The sequence below is a fragment of the Sceloporus undulatus genome, chromosome 5 (genome assembly GCF_019175285.1).
Source record: "Sceloporus undulatus isolate JIND9_A2432 ecotype Alabama chromosome 5, SceUnd_v1.1, whole genome shotgun sequence".
NCBI classification, from domain to species: Eukaryota; Metazoa; Chordata; class Lepidosauria; order Squamata; family Phrynosomatidae; genus Sceloporus; species Sceloporus undulatus.
The window spans coordinates 13,863,079-13,878,805 of NC_056526.1; the positions used below are offsets into that span (position 1 = coordinate 13,863,079).

Below are 15,727 nucleotides of genomic sequence, written 5' to 3' on the forward strand. Positions count from 1 at the left end.
TCTTATATCCTGCCTTTCTCCCAATATAGGGACTCAAAGCCAAGAAAAACAGATAGGTGGTGGGTAGTAGGTGGGACCTAAAATTACAGGATCACAAATAGGATGTCAATCTTGCCAGTATGTTGTTTATTTTTGTTATGTGCCTTTAGGATTATTCCAGTTTACGGCAATCTATAAAACAAGATTTATTCAGAGAAGGTTTGTCACTGCCTTCCTCTAAGGCTGAGAGAGTGTGACTTTCCCAAGACTAAAAAGAGACTTGCCCAACACTTCCATGGATGAGCTGGGGATTTGAGCCTATATCTCCCGGACTCCCAACCCCAAACTCAAACTACTACACTACAATAGTTCATACAAACAAACAAACCCACACATGATGACAGTCTTTGTTTATTCTCCTTAAATGCAACACAGAAAATTCACACAAGGTGGTGCTATTACGCAAATCTGCAACACATACTTTCTTACCTGACTTAGGATTCGGCCACATTTCTTGCCTATCTTGTCTACCAAATCAAAGATTGGGAAATTCCAATTGTTTAGCTGATCCATAAGAGGGTCCAAATTGTCCATAATAAGAGGCTCTGGGGCAAGAATAGGTTTGTCCTGCATCAAGAACCAACAAATATTTTCAGCATTATAAAAACATTGGCCAACTAAATTATATACTGATTGTACTATTATCGCCGCAACACCCTATTTCATTCCTGTTCTCTTTTCCGCTTCTAACAGATTTAAGGGGGCATAGTCAGGTATTAGGGGCAGGAGAGATGTTTTTTCAGTGCGTGTGAGATTTGAGAAAGCTGCCTTCTAAGAGATAATAAACCATATGAACTACAGCTGTAAATTAAGAATATTTGCCAGAAAGAAAAGCTAGGCCAAAAATATCAGCCAAACTCTTTAAAAAAATTCTCATGGTGGAATATTTTACGCTGGCAGTCTCTAAACCTCTATTGTTAGATGCCACAGACTAAAACCTGTAGCCCTACACAGGATATACCAGTTCTACAATCTCTCCACCACCAAAGCTGCTGGTTGGAGGAGGAAAAGTTAAATAGTTAATACAACAATTCAGAATTTTCCTGGAATAGTTATATTATAATAAATGACCAATCAAGCATTATTTGATATAAATCCTCCAGACCTGCAGTCTTCCATCACTTTGAGCAACTTCATGATGATGTGGCCTGTCATATTTTCTCTATGCTTCCTATTGATTTTTGGCTTGTTTGGTGCTTAACTGACTTCAGTCTTGCCAAATTCCATCTTGCCTCAATTACATTCTGGCTCCTAGCTCTAAGTGTTTGAAAACTAAACATGTAGCTCAACCCAAAGGACTAGGTCCACCTCTTGTTGAGTCTCTGGTGCAGAACAGGTCAGAGGAAGATCACTTAAAGGATGACATTTTAAAAAACCTCTACTAATTTGATTATTTGGAACAAAAAGCCTCTAAATTAAGTTACAGGGTGGGCTGTCGAAAACTGAGATGTATCCCAGTGTGCTCCCTCATGTCCCATGCATTTCGTTAATGTACAGAAGAATATATAATCTACTGCGCCCCAAATGTTTTTGTATTACAAGTGTCATGGTTTTGTATTACAAGTGCCACAAACAAGCTACAAAGTTTGGTTTGATGGGAGTTGCAGTTGAAAGTGTCAGAGGACACATGGTTGTCTAAGCCAATGCAAGTCAAAGTGGTGGTCCATGGGGCAGTATTGATCCATGAGGTCATTGGCTGATGGTCTGCAGCTATCTTTCAGGAAAAATAAAAGAGCTGTAGCCAACGGGCACAAATATACTACTCACACAAGCCTAGAAATCTTGTTGAGCGGAAAGTGAAGATCTGCAGCCAGCATTATGATCGGGAAAGTTAATTTTTTTTGTTCTTTTTAAATGAACTTAAACTGGACTGAAACCCAAAACTGAACACACCTTATTTATTTATTTATTTATAGTATTTAAACCCCGTTCTGCAGCCAAAAGGCTATCAGAGCGGCTTACATTGTTTTAAATTAGCCATTTCCCTGCCCTCAATGCCAGGTGGTTCAGACAATTGGTTCTTCTGCTCAAAATTGTATACTAAAGGGACAGAAACCATTTGGGGCTGAAGCAGGGAGACAGTGATGTCCATCTTCTCCCTGAAATTTCCTCTTCTGCTGACATAAAGTGGCATGGCCACAGTCCCTGATGTTATTGGGTTTCTGAATAAAACTATTGGTGGTACTTTACCATCTGGCACTTGGGATATGAATGAGGTTTTGTTGCTGCTTCCTGCTTCTCCTATGAACAAGGAGGAAGAGAACCAAAGTTTTTATTGAGCTCTCAATTAGTGCTTGCAAACTTTGGCTAAAATGGCTGGTTTCACTCCATCTCTGGGAGTATAGCTACAGCCCCTAAATTAGAATTCTGCCCCACAATGAGTTCTAACCCTCCGCCCCATATTTCAAGCATTACAGTAACTTAAAATGTCAGTCAAAAAATTAGAGCTATAGTTTGGGTATCCAAAGAAAGGGGCCAAGCAAAGTGACCAAGGGAAAGTGAATACAGCAAATGTAAGATTTCCAGATGTGAATGATTTGCATATTGGCGTTCTAGGTATAATATCTCACTCTGCAATGCTAGAAATTTAGGGACTGTAGGGAAATTTCATTTTGGGGTCAGGTTCCTTATTGTTAGGAGGCAATGCTTTCATTTCATCCTCCCCCATAGCTACATTCCCCTCTCTATTCTTCGATCAGGTGAGGTGGAGGCCAGTGTTGCCAGCCAACCCTTTCACAAATGACTAGGCTCCAAACTGGGACTTATACAGCACTTTGAAATAAGAGTGGAAATAGTGTTCCTTGATTTTAAAAACCTCTTTCTCCTTTTGTGGTAGTGAGGAGAGAGGATCTGAACTTTTTGTATGCTATATCAGCCCTCTGGACCAACCTGCCCCTTTCTTCTTGTGACTAGTAATGACTATTTTCATTCTCTTACTCTCTGAGATCCATTTAAATGGAGAAATCAAGGAGTGAATTTTAGAATCTTTCACCTATGAAACATGGGCTCTACCACAGAGACCTGTAATCAAAAAAGGGAAATTATTTTTGTTGTGTTTGTTGCAAATTCCAGTCTTTCTCAGTCCTTTCTCAGCTTTTCGGATACACAGATGAGGCACAATTATGTTGAGGAGTGAATGAGGTACCTCAGGCGGTAACAAGGGATGCAGTATGATCGTCTCTGGAGTATAAGTCCTGCAATCAGATTCCATCTGTGCCTGCTCTTTGGAGCAATCTGTCTCATCATCATTCTGTACAATGTCACTGCTGTCACTGTTATTTGTTTCATAGTCAGAGGTGGCTTGGGCTGGATCATCTGAAACAGAGGAGTTAGTGCTGTTAGGATTGAATTGACAGCAAAAACAGTTTCCTTGACCAGTCAAGAGCTGAGTCCTGTGTTATTCTGTGGCCTATTCTATCAGACTTTGAATCTATCCAACACACACACACACAAATTAAGATGCTAAAGGGAAACAGATAGGTTACATAACTGAAATTAGATATGCTTCCTCCGTTTGGTTCCTGCTATCAGCTCAAGACCTAGCAGTTTACCCAGTGTAGCTAACTGTTCATTGTCTAAATATTAACTCTCAGTTAATGTGGATTTTTAATTACTGGTTTTCTCAGTTAATGTGGATTTTTAATTACTGGTTTTATGGATTATATATATATATATGCTTGGCAATCAATCTGAAAAGAATATAGCATAATGTGAATTGGTTTTGAAGAGCACTAAGACAGGGTGGGGAACATTTAGTCTTTCAAATGTTAACTTTTGGAAATTTTAAAAGTCAATCCCTAAATCCTTTACTACAGTAGCCCCTCCCAATTTGCAGGGGATCATTTCTGGATCCCCTTGCAAAAATGGCAACTTGCACATATTTGAGTCCCACAGAAAATAATGGGGCACACGCCGATGAGTGCACCACCATTTTATTAATGATCGCTTGTCCCTCCCACAAAGAGCAAGACCGCAGATACCAAGTCTGTGAAAAGGGAGGGAAAACTGTAATTCTCATGACAGGTAGGGATGAAGGGAGTTGAAATCCAAAACAGTGGGAGGACCAAATGTTTCCCATCACTGCACCAACAGCTGCAGATGTAAGCTGGTTCTCTCACTGCAGATTCTCTTCTCTTCCTATCCCCGATGCTATTTAACATTTATATGAAACTGCTGGGAGAAATCATCCGTAGACATGGGTGTTATCAGTACGCTATGACACCCAAATATATTTCTCCATGTCTCGGGCACCGGCGACAATGACAGATGGCCCTTCTCTCCTCAGTCAGTGTTTTGAGGCAGTAGTGGACTGGATGAGGGAAAACAAGCTCAAGCTGAATCCAGACAAAACAGAGGTACTTACAGTTGGGAGCCCCAAACCAGGTATCGGGTTGTAACCTCCAGTCCTAGAGGGGTTCACGCTCTCCTCAAAGAACTGTGTTCACAGTGTGGGGGTGCTTCTTGAACTATCGCTTCACATGAGAAATCAGGTGAATGAGACAGTCAAGAGCGCCTGTTATCAGCTTCAGCTGGTACAACAGCTGCACCCTTTCCTAGAACCAAGGGACCTCGAAAATGGAGTACATGCACTGGTAACTTCAAGACTTGATTTTTGCAACGCACTCTACATAGGGCTACCCTTGTGCCTAGTCCAAAAACTTCAACTGGTACAGAATATGGCGGCCAGGTTGATTATTGGAACATTCAGGAATGACCATATAAAACACTAAAGTCACTCCACTGGCTGCTTATTAGTTTTTGGGCACAGTACAAGGTGTTGGTTATCACCTTTAAAGCCCTACATGGCTTGGGCCCAACTTATTTAATACTGTCCTTTTCCTTGGCAAATTATATTTCCATATAATCCGCCCCGTACACTCAGGTCCTCTGGGAAGAATTTATTGCAACCTATAAAAACCAGACTGACTGTGATTTCCCAGAGGTCCTTTTCTGCAACAGCTCCCAGTCTATGGAATCGCCTGCCAGACAAGATCCATCAAATTACCAACTTAGACAGCTTCAAGAAAGCTATCAAGATGGATCTATTCTGGCAGACTTTTCCAGAATAAACTACTCAGCCATGTGATGATTCCCCCACATTTATGTGATGAGTCTGCCACTGTTATTGGTTTTTAATAGTTACTGTATGTCATTTTAAATCTTATGTTGTTTAATCTTTTTTAAGGGGGGGATACTTTGTATATATGGATGTACTATTTTAACTGTTGTAAGCTCCTTTGATTGTTTTAACAAAAAGTGGGGTATAAATAAAAATTTTATTTATTTTATTCTATACAAATTCTGCTTTTTATATCTGATTAAACAATGTATTTGGACTGATGTGCTTTGCCTTCGACTTCTGACTTTTGGAGTTGGTTTTTTAAAGGACACCTTGGTTAATAACAGAACCATGCTTCTAATCTTCACTACAGGCATTAATAATGCTGATGACGTTCTTAAATGTAGTATATAAAGGGAAAATTGATTCCAGAAAAGGGAAAAAAAGAGCGTATCCCAAGATCTAGGCCCCCCCCCAATTTTTGTAGGGTGGGTTAGGGCAGCACCCAGATCCCTTTTAATTGCTTACTCAGAATCTAGTCTGACTTGCAGAAGCTCTCCAAAACATCACATAGGGTTTCTTCCCAGTCTTATCTAGGAATGTTAGGAGTTGAATTTTGGACATTTTGCACGAACTAACCATTGGCCCCTCCCTTAAATTATTCAGGTAGTGGGTCTAACATGTAACTTTAGGAAGTAGAATATGGAAACATACAGAAGTACAGTGGGCCATTCATATTCGCTAGGCTTAGAGGCGCAAAACTCCCACAAAAGTAGAAAACTCGCAAATAAAAATACACTTTTTTAAATCTCAGAGAACACCTCTCTAGGAATCTCTAGGTCTGCCAGTGCAAATCTGTGGTCAACATCTGATGGGCGTTGACCACAGAATTGCACTGGAGGACCTATAGATGCCTACAGAAGAGTTTTCCCTAGGAATACCTGGTCCTCCAGAGTGACTTCAGGTGGACACTGACTGTTATTATTAATCAAATATGTGAAAAATCAAATCCATAAAAGTCAAAGCTGCAAATGTTTAGGGCTGGCTGTAATTAATTGCGTGGCTACATATACATTCAGAGAATACTATGTATGTAAAGTAGACTGCATCCCTAATATTATGAATGTTCTCCCTAGAAATGGAAGACTGTAGAGTTTATCATTCTTTTGTCTCTCTATTGCCATTGTTTTGTCTTGTTTGCTTGCTTACCTAATGGCAGTAATTATTCCCTAGAGGTTCAGAGGTGGAAAATGTAAACAATTACCAACTAAAGGGAAGATAAGATAAACAGAGGTAAATACTGGTTGGAGAAAATAGGTCTGTAGATCTACAAATAACCTGTCCAGCTTTCTCCTGGGAATCTATAATAAATCTAGCATATATCCATCTTTTTTTCAGCTGATGAGATTCTGTCTGGTCAATGACTATATAATGTGTCATGAAAAAGCCACCTTTTAACACTACAACTTCCAGAATTATTGTTTAAAAAGTAACTTTTCCATGTTCTGTTCTGCAGCCTTTGACTCCTGATACTTCTCCTTGAATAGCTCCATTAAGTAATTCAAGTTATTGGAATGAAACACAATATATGTTGATTTTTTTTTCATTATCCTATTCTTAAAAAACCTGCTTCCATTTTATCTCCAGAAACAAGATATTTCACTTACCTGTTCTGTTCAAGGTGTGTGCTGTTCCATCACTTCTGTCCAGTGATCCCTCAGCAGGATCTATTTGGTTGTATGGCCTGCCACAGCTAGAAAACAACACAAATTAAAGAAATTCTACCAAATTTGAAAAGGTGAATCAACTGGATACAATTTTTAATTAACCTTGCATGCTATCACCATTTGTTTAGCCATGTTTTCCTGTTCAAAACTGATGACCAGTTAAGCAGAGTTTATGGCCAGCACAAATGCCCCCCTCCAGACTGTTCTGTATTTACCAAGTTTCCCCCATGGCCCTACATCTTCAAATAATAATAATAATAATAATAATAATAATAATAATAATAATATGTTTATTTTTATACCGCTTTTCCAGGGATCAAAGTGGTTAACAACCTTACAAAGCACATTAAAATCACAATACATATTACAAAAAGAATTTACAAAATTCAACAATAAAACAACCAAACTCATGCCAGTTCAACAGAGCTGACGAAGGGGGGGGGGGAGTATTCAGAAGGTAGGAGTCAGGGGTAGGCCTGCTCAAAAAAATGTGTCTTCAGCCCCTTCTTGAATTGGACAAGGGAGGTGGTCGAGCGGAGCTCAACGGGCAGCGAGTTCCAGAGGTTGGGGGCCGAGGTGGTAAAGGCCCTCCTGGTGGTGGTAACTAGCCTGACCTCTGGAACTCTTAACAACTGCTGTCCAGATGAAAAATGATCTGAAATGGGATCTCCCTGATTTTCCAAAAGTGCAACATTTCACAATATAGCTCCTTGGGTTTTGCTGTTTGTTGTTGCCTCTGCATCCACTCATTTCATTCTTTATTGTTGCTTTAGAGGTGGGTGGGATATTGGGATTTGGTGTTTTGTATCTTAATTTTAAACTGTAAGCCACCTTGATTGTCACTGATAGAGAGGTGGGATATCAATAAAGTTGTTGTTCTTATTACTACTATTGGAGAACTGTTTTTAGTGATTTCTTGGAGCTATACTAAGGATCTTCCAAAGGTTTTTGCAAACAGGGCTGAAGTTTCTCTACAGTTTGAAGGGCACATTTTCCTATTTAGTTAGTAAATTACACTGATGCAATGTAACTTTAATAATTCTTTAAAAGAAAGAAAGGAAAAATGAACACTTCTACTTTTTAAAAGAAGACCTATGCTATGGGTCTGATTGATTTTATCCAAATTTGCAAATTTGTGAGTAGTTTTAAATTGTTTTAACAGTTTTTAAACTGTCCTGTTTTGAATGCCATTGGTTTAATATTCCCTTAGCATTTAAATTATTTCATTCTTTTAAACTGCTTAAAACTGTTCAGAGTGATTTTATTGTATGCTGCTGGAAGATCCTCAGATTTGAGATGTAAATATTTAATAGCAACAACTGCTGCTAGCACTATTCACTATTGTTGTTGTTAATTGTGTAAGTGGAACCTCCTAACTTGACTTCACTCTTGTGAGGCAGTTCAACTCTGCCTCCCATCCCTCCTTCAGGAAACTTCAGGAATCACTACTGGTCCTTTTTCAATTGAATGTTTTGTTCTTATAAAAACTGGAGGTGGTGGAATAAAAAGGGTGGGACACATCCCTCCTACCCTTAGGGAGATTTAGTCCAACTCTTAGATCCTAAAGCCCATCAGTCTCATAAAATCACAGAGTTGGAAGGGATTACTAATGGATGCAAGCTACAGGAAAAAAGATTCCACCTAAACATTAGGAGGAACTTTCTGACAGCAAGAGCTGTTCGACAGTGGAACAAACTCCCTTGGAGTGTAGTGGAGTCTCCTTCCTTAGAGGTCTTTAAACAGAGGCCGGATGGCCATCTGTTGGGGATGCTTTGGGGGGGCTGGACTGGAAGGTCCTTGTGGTCTCTTCCAACTCTACGATTCTATGAAAGAGATTGTACCACCTTTCTAGGTAACTGGTTCCACTGCTGAACTGTTCTTATCATCAAGAAGTTCCTTCTAATGTTCAATCAAAATCTACTGTCCAGTAAATTAAAACCATTAGACTTGGTCCTCACTTTCGAGCAGCAGAAAACAAACCTGCAGCCCCTTTTCTGTGACAGATATTTTAGATATTTAAAGAGTACAATCCTGTTACCCCTCAGTCTTCTCTTCACCAGGCTGAACATGCTCAGCTCCTTCAAACTTTCCTCATAGTTTTTGTTCTTCATTCCTCTTAGCATGCTTCTTATTATCTCTAGATAATGCCTCTCAAGACTTAGAAAGTCATACATGCTGGTGGTTTGGCGTGATTGGAAGTGTCATCATTCTGACCTCTTTTCCCACTAGAATTGCACAGCAGGGACAGGTTGTGATCCAAACACTGCTAAGCAACCAGAGTAAACCACAAGGCACAATCCTTCTGGAATTCCAGCAACCTGCAGGGGTGGTTGTCTCTCAATGTAATTTAAAAAGACTGGAACTCAAACCTGGATGCAATTATGAATGTTACATAATAACATTAAATAAGCATAACCTAAGACTACTGAACTTTTAAGTGAGACCAAACAGACTGTTTCTTGGAACCCTCTGTTTTCTTTCTGGATGTTGCCATGGACCTAGTTCCAAGAAATCAAAATAGAAGACATACTAGAAACTCAGGTTTGGCTAGAGAATGCTAAGGAAGCAAGGTATTTGGGCACAGGTTTGGTAACAGGTGGGGCAACTCAGAATGGTGTGCTCTGTTTTTCAAATATATAAGAAGCCAAATGGAAAGCAGTGAAGCATCTAGGCACTTGATAGAGATACTTTATTAGGATGTCATTAAAGTTACATTTAATATATGGTAAGAGGTATGAGTGTATGCTGCAGAGCTCCCTATAAGTTATCAGTTAAAAGCTTGTCCATTGAGGCCAAGACTATATACTCTGACTGGCAGTGCCTCTCCAAGACCTCAGAGAAAATTCTTTTCCATTATTTGCTAGTTGGTCCCTTTCTATGAGGATGCTGGGAAATTAACCAGCTCCACATGCAAAGTATATGTTCTTATAATGCAGATGTATGTACTTTATGAAGGATGAATTCTGTCACCTTACTTGTTCACCTTGTATGCAGGCTTAGACTCAGAAGAAAGAGGAGGAAAGATAGAGGAAAGGAACATCAAGAATCTAAGAAATGAGGACGACACCATACTGCTAGCAGAAAACATCATAGGAACAATTGGAACAATTACTAAGGTAGGTTAAGGGAGAAAGGCAGGATTACTGCTGAACATTGGGGGTGGGTGGGCAAAATAATGACCATGGAGGATCTACATAACTTCAACCTAGACAATTAAGAAATTGAACCCCACCCCCACCCCCCACCCCCCAGTGACACCATTGCACAGTACAAGTAAATTGAGGACAATTACAATTTTTCCAGGTGACACAGCTTTAAGTACCCCAAGCTGTTACAGGCTGTGTTCAACTCAGCTGCTGATATTGATGGCACTACACAACTGATCAGAAAAAGCCACACACATTCTCTCAAAATGCATGTTTGCATATTGCACATATTAAAGCAGATATTAACCAGACTTTTAGGACATGTAGCTGCACATATAAATAAGTGCAATGTGTAAACATGCATTTTGAAAAAGGGTTATGTATGATTTTTTTTTATCAGTTGTATAGTCTCATCAGTATCAGTGGTTTAATTGTAACAATTAGATTGTTATGGACAGGATATCAATGAATTTTATTGGGAAACTGCACAAATATCTGTAACTGTACTGAGAGTCCATTAAGCATATTTCATTTCAAAACAAGTAATTTGGGAAAAATGAATTCAAGATGTGAACTGCGCAAGAGAACTGCATAGTCCCCAAGAACAACTTTGAATGCCTGAAATATTAAATTATTATTCTATAATAACATGCTGCAGCAGTTGCATGCCACATCCTTGTTTTTATGCTTCTGCTAAAAACCTCTCACATCTTAAAAATCTCTTGTGTTATTTTTTGAAAAATAAATTCTATAGTCTTTTAATGAATTTTAAATGGTTTTAACTCTAGAGAATGTTTTAATTGTTTTTAAGTAATTTTAATTTATATTTTTACTGATATAATTAATCTGTAGTGTTTTAATAAGTTTAAATAAGCTGCTTTCAGTCCCCTTGTTGGGAAAAAAGTGCAAATATAAATAAATGCCCCCACCCCCCCACCCCCAAAACACACTTCCATAGTTGGCTGTATATTTGCCATAGTGGCAAATGGAAGTTATGCTGTGTCACTGTTGGTTGCCATTTTGCCCTATATATGGCTGAACACAAATGGGCAGATGTGGCACCTGTGTGTGTGTGTGTGTGTGTGTGTGTGTGTGTGTAAACTGTTGCCACCATGCAGTGGCCCACTCCTAAATGCCATGACTGAAAGGCATGTGCTTTATACTCTCCCTTTCAATTATTCGATACATTCATGCCTAGCCTTTCCTTCAATGGATGGGCTGATGTCCCGGACTCTCCAATTTACTCTTACCACAACCCTGTGACAGGCTGAGAAAAAGTGACTGTCCCAAAGCCACTAGAATGAATTTCATGCACTAAGGTGCTTCACATTCTATTGCCACTGACAGTGGAAACTCATGTCTAAAAACCAAGTTCTCTCTCTGGAAATGCATATCACATCTTTGGATCATGGAACAAATGCACATGATATGACAGAAGCAGCTGCTCTAGCAAGTACAAAAATTAGCATCTTACCTGCTGCATACGACAGGGGACACGACAACAGGTTCTGCTATGGCAGGTGCACTCTGAGTGCAACCTAAAGCCTTGTGGGGTTTGATGGTTTCCTTAGTGGCTGTTGACTCTGGGAACTGTTCATTGGAGGTCTTGCTGGTGGGACTATTGGCTGGAGTACCCTGGATGGGTGAATGGCTTGGGGAACTAAGAGGTGAAATATTTGGCGGGATAGCTGTGAGTAGGGAAAAAAAAAAAAGAACCACACGTTTACACCATGTCAGTTACAGAATCGCAGAGTTGGAAATTGGAATCCAGTCTAAGGATGGATGCTGTATGGCTTATGTCATGTGCTGGACCATGATTCTCAGTAGCCCTAGACAGTGGTGAGACATGATGGAAACTGTAGTCTAACAGTATCTGAAGACCCACAAGCAGTTCAGTTCATGTAGCCCCAAAGATTTTTTACTAGTGTCATACCCTGTAGATTTCCCGAGCCACCTTATTTCTGACACCCACAGTCCCAGCTCTGAAAAACGAACTACTACTTCTAGAAGTCTCTCTACCTCCTAAAAAGGCATAAGGCAATAAAAACAAATATTTGTTTCTGGAAACCACAAGGAGACTTTGGTTATGTCTGAGTTTATTTTGGTTCCACCCTCCCCTAGTTTTTGTGGGGTCTAGAGTCTGTGGAAGCCCTGGAAGATCCCAGAAGACCAAAAATTGCCCCCTGGGCATGTTACAATTGTCCATCCAGGGACATAGCCAGAATTTTGGGAAGGGGGGGGGGTCCAGACTAAGTGCCACCATTATAATGGGGCTTGGGTGCGGCGGCGCAGCAGCACACACCATTCATTTTATCTAACGGAAGGGGGGTCTGGACCCCAAGAACCCCACTCCCTGGTCCATCCCTGTTCTACTTAATGTAGGCTGTGTAATGCCTTGAGCAGCTACAGCATTCCCTGAGAAAGCTATTCAGCCTCTGTTTGGATAATTTAAGCAAGAGAACCCACTATCTCCAAAGGCAGTTTTTTTGTACACTGCTGAAAAAAATCTCTCCACTCAGACATTTCTCTTAATCTTTATCCACCTATCTGTTTGCCTGTAATTTCCACCTCCTATAGAGTTTATACTAGAAGTTCTTCCAATGCTTGCTGGAGTGCCATTGAAATAGTTTAGCAAAACTACACATCTTCAGCTGAACTTCAGCTTCTAATCAATCAATTTATCAATCAATCATTATTTACAGTCAATAGAGAATAAAATCCTAATATTAAAAGGCTTATTTGATCAATAAATAAAATAAATAATAAAACTTTTATTTATATCCCGCTTATTTATAAAAAACAATCAAAGCAGCTTCCAACAATTAAAATAGTACAGATGTACAGAGATAATATATACAACCCCCCTTAAAAAGGAATTAAACCGTTCTAAAATTAAAATTCTGAATAGCAAAACAACTAAACAATTTATTTATATGATAAATACAGTTAATATATTAGTTAAATATAGTTTAACTATAATAAATGTAGTTGTTGTTACTGTGTGCCTTCAACTCATTTCCAACTTATGTTGACTGTAAGTTGAACCTATCATAGGGTTTTCTTGGCAAGAATTGTTCAAAGTGGGGTTTGCCTTTGCCGTCTTCTGAGGCTCAGTGTGGACTTACCCAAGGTCACCTTTGGCTGAAGGCTACACTGTCATCCCCCCCCCCCCCCGAGAACATACATTCTACTTCAAAGTTAAACAAATTGGAAAATGTTCCTACTTAATAAGAACACAATTTAGACGAGGGCTGGGGACAATGAGGCCCTGCAGACTGCATATAGGTCTAACCTCTTTTTCTGCAGCCCCAAACAACTCAGGACAAAGTTCCCATACACTCCCCCACAAAAATTTCATTTTGAAGGATTTTCCCCAAATCATCTACAACCTATGTGCCAATTTAAACTTGTCGAAAGCCACAGCATGTCACTATGCCCAAGAATTGATCACCTTGTCGGTTGGGCCTTTTGGAGTTCAGATGGTTGGCAGCAGACACTGCATAGGAGGCAGAAAATGACCTGCTTTTGGTAATCGTCATCAGGAGGGAATTGTTCCAAGGATCGGAGCTGTAGAAATAGAGCAGACATTGAGACAACTTTCCTTCCTGCTTGCCCTGATGAAGTGGTAGGCAAAATTCAGAGACATGTTCACAGTCCCCAGAAACCTAAAGCCTGCTGGATTAACACAAAGGACTATCTAGTCCAGCATCCTGTTCTCTATCATTACCAATGAGAGGAAGCTAAGAAGCACAGTGCAAGAGCACAACAGCCCTGTCCCACTGTTCTTCAAAGGACCTTTAAAGGACCCTAGCTGTGCAGTGTCTTATCTATTCCTTAGTGGCAGCAGTCATTTGAGCATTTTTTCCCTATATATAGTCGTCCCTTCTTATTCATGGATTTTTTATACATGGATTCAAGCATCCACTTTTTGAAAATGTTCCAAAAAAGTATAAATTGCAAATATCAAACCTTGATTTTCCATTTTTAAAAAAGGGACGCCATTTTGCTATGTTATTCTATTTAATGGGACTTGAGCATTCATGGATTTTGTTATACACAGGGGATCTTGGAACCAAACCCCAGCATATAACAAGGGTCCACTGTAGATTGTATGGGTAGCTGGGTTATTGATGGTTCAAAGATCTGTGGCTGCACCTACAGACTTGATTTGAATTTTATATTTTGTTAGAGCAATATTCATTATCTTTATCTTAGGTACAGTGGGGCCTCCGCATACGCTGTCTTTTTTTGCGCGGGTTTGAGCGTATGCGCTCAAGCCGCTGGGCGCGCATGGGGCGGAAGAGGCGGCGCGTCCCATTCAGTTGAATGGGCGCGTGCGCCTGTTGCACCGTGCGCGCGCCCATTGCGCCCCGCATACCTCCGCACCGCCGTGCACGAGCCCCATTGTTTACAATGGGGCTCGAGCATAGGCGGAAATCGCCATACGTGGCGGGATCCGGAATGGATCCCCCACATATGGCGAGGTTCCATGTACTTGTTCCAACTGATGTTTGCTCTGTTCCCAAATCCGTTCATGGCTAGCTACAGGCCCACAGCACTGACTCTCCAGTGGGCATTTTCGACAATATTGGCTTTTGTCTTTGTCACCAAATCATTCAGCATGTTTGAATCCTATTTAAAGCATTCAGAGTATCAAATATTACATTTTTGATCTACAGCTCACAGGATGCTCTACCCAGAAATTCCTGCATTGCTGGCTAGGGGATTCTATGAACTGCAATCTCAAAAAGAACCATTTTCAAGCTGTTAAAATATTTAATCTTTCTTTATTGTTTAAGGAGGGGTGGACCATGTGCAACACATGGTCCAGATGAAGCTCTGTTCTGCTTTTTTAATTCCTACCAAATACTCTCACTGGATTTTTGTACCAACAAGATGAATTGTTCTTTACCAATTTGCTGTAATAGCGATGAAATTCCAGGAAAGGACAAAAACAATGCTCCGTGTATGCCTTGTTCTTTAAGAAAACCACAACAACAGGTAGAACATTTCACATTGCCACATTTTAGAGAGTACCACAGAACATTTCCTCATGTATTAAAAACACCCCTCAACTACTTCCTCACCTGGATGATGAAGTATCATGAAGTTTAATGCTAGCACTACGGTCTCTTCTTACTGGTGCTGGTTCCAAAGTGGGTAAACCAGTGGCAGATGTAGTTGTTGTCCAAGTGGATGACACCCGCCGAAGAAGACCTGGTGGCAGACTTTTCCGGATGCGCTAGATAAAAGACGGTTAGATGTTTGAATGATATCTAATCTGCCATTCATGTTCTTGAAACATTATTGGCATTCAATGGCAGATTATTTTGCAAATGGGGTTGGGGGCTGGGGATAGATTTATAGTGAGAATTCTGCAGGTTTCTTCTTGTGGCTTGAAGGTTGTACAATTTTTTTTAATGGAAACCTGTGAAATTTACATCCCAGGTGAAAAGGAAGGCTTTGGTTCTTCCTCATCTAAATGGGATTGCAACATCCCCCACAAACCTACTGATAAACAGGAGCACTTCAGGTTTTTCTTTGAAGCACTGCTGGGGAAATGAAGATCCAGTTCATATGCAATGAATATGTTCAGGTAAACTATAACTTATCATGCTAGGAACATTACATCTGGATATAGCCTCAGGCAGAACTGTACTTTTGCCTGAACCATAGTTTATTAGCCTTCAAATGAGGTGTGTTTTGCATATTTCTTCTTTGTGCCTATCCTCTTCTCCTTCCTTAACTGTACTCAT

At 40.1% G+C, this 15,727-nt stretch overlaps 1 protein-coding gene across 2 annotated transcripts in view; it reads right to left on the reverse strand.

Moving 5' to 3' along the window:
- PDE3A (phosphodiesterase 3A) overlaps positions 1-15,727 on the reverse strand; it is a 391,731-nt gene that overhangs the window by 28,329 nt on the left and 347,675 nt on the right. For both annotated transcript variants that reach the window (XM_042469406.1, XM_042469407.1), the window contains 6 exons: positions 15,059-15,213; positions 13,423-13,538; positions 11,446-11,659; positions 6,766-6,851; positions 3,185-3,354; positions 469-606 (listed from right to left, as the gene is read on the reverse strand). In XM_042469406.1, coding sequence (XP_042325340.1) covers positions 469-606; positions 3,185-3,354; positions 6,766-6,851; positions 11,446-11,659; positions 13,423-13,538; positions 15,059-15,213 — 879 coding nt within the window. The remainder of the gene's footprint in view (positions 1-468; positions 607-3,184; positions 3,355-6,765; positions 6,852-11,445; positions 11,660-13,422; positions 13,539-15,058; positions 15,214-15,727) is intronic.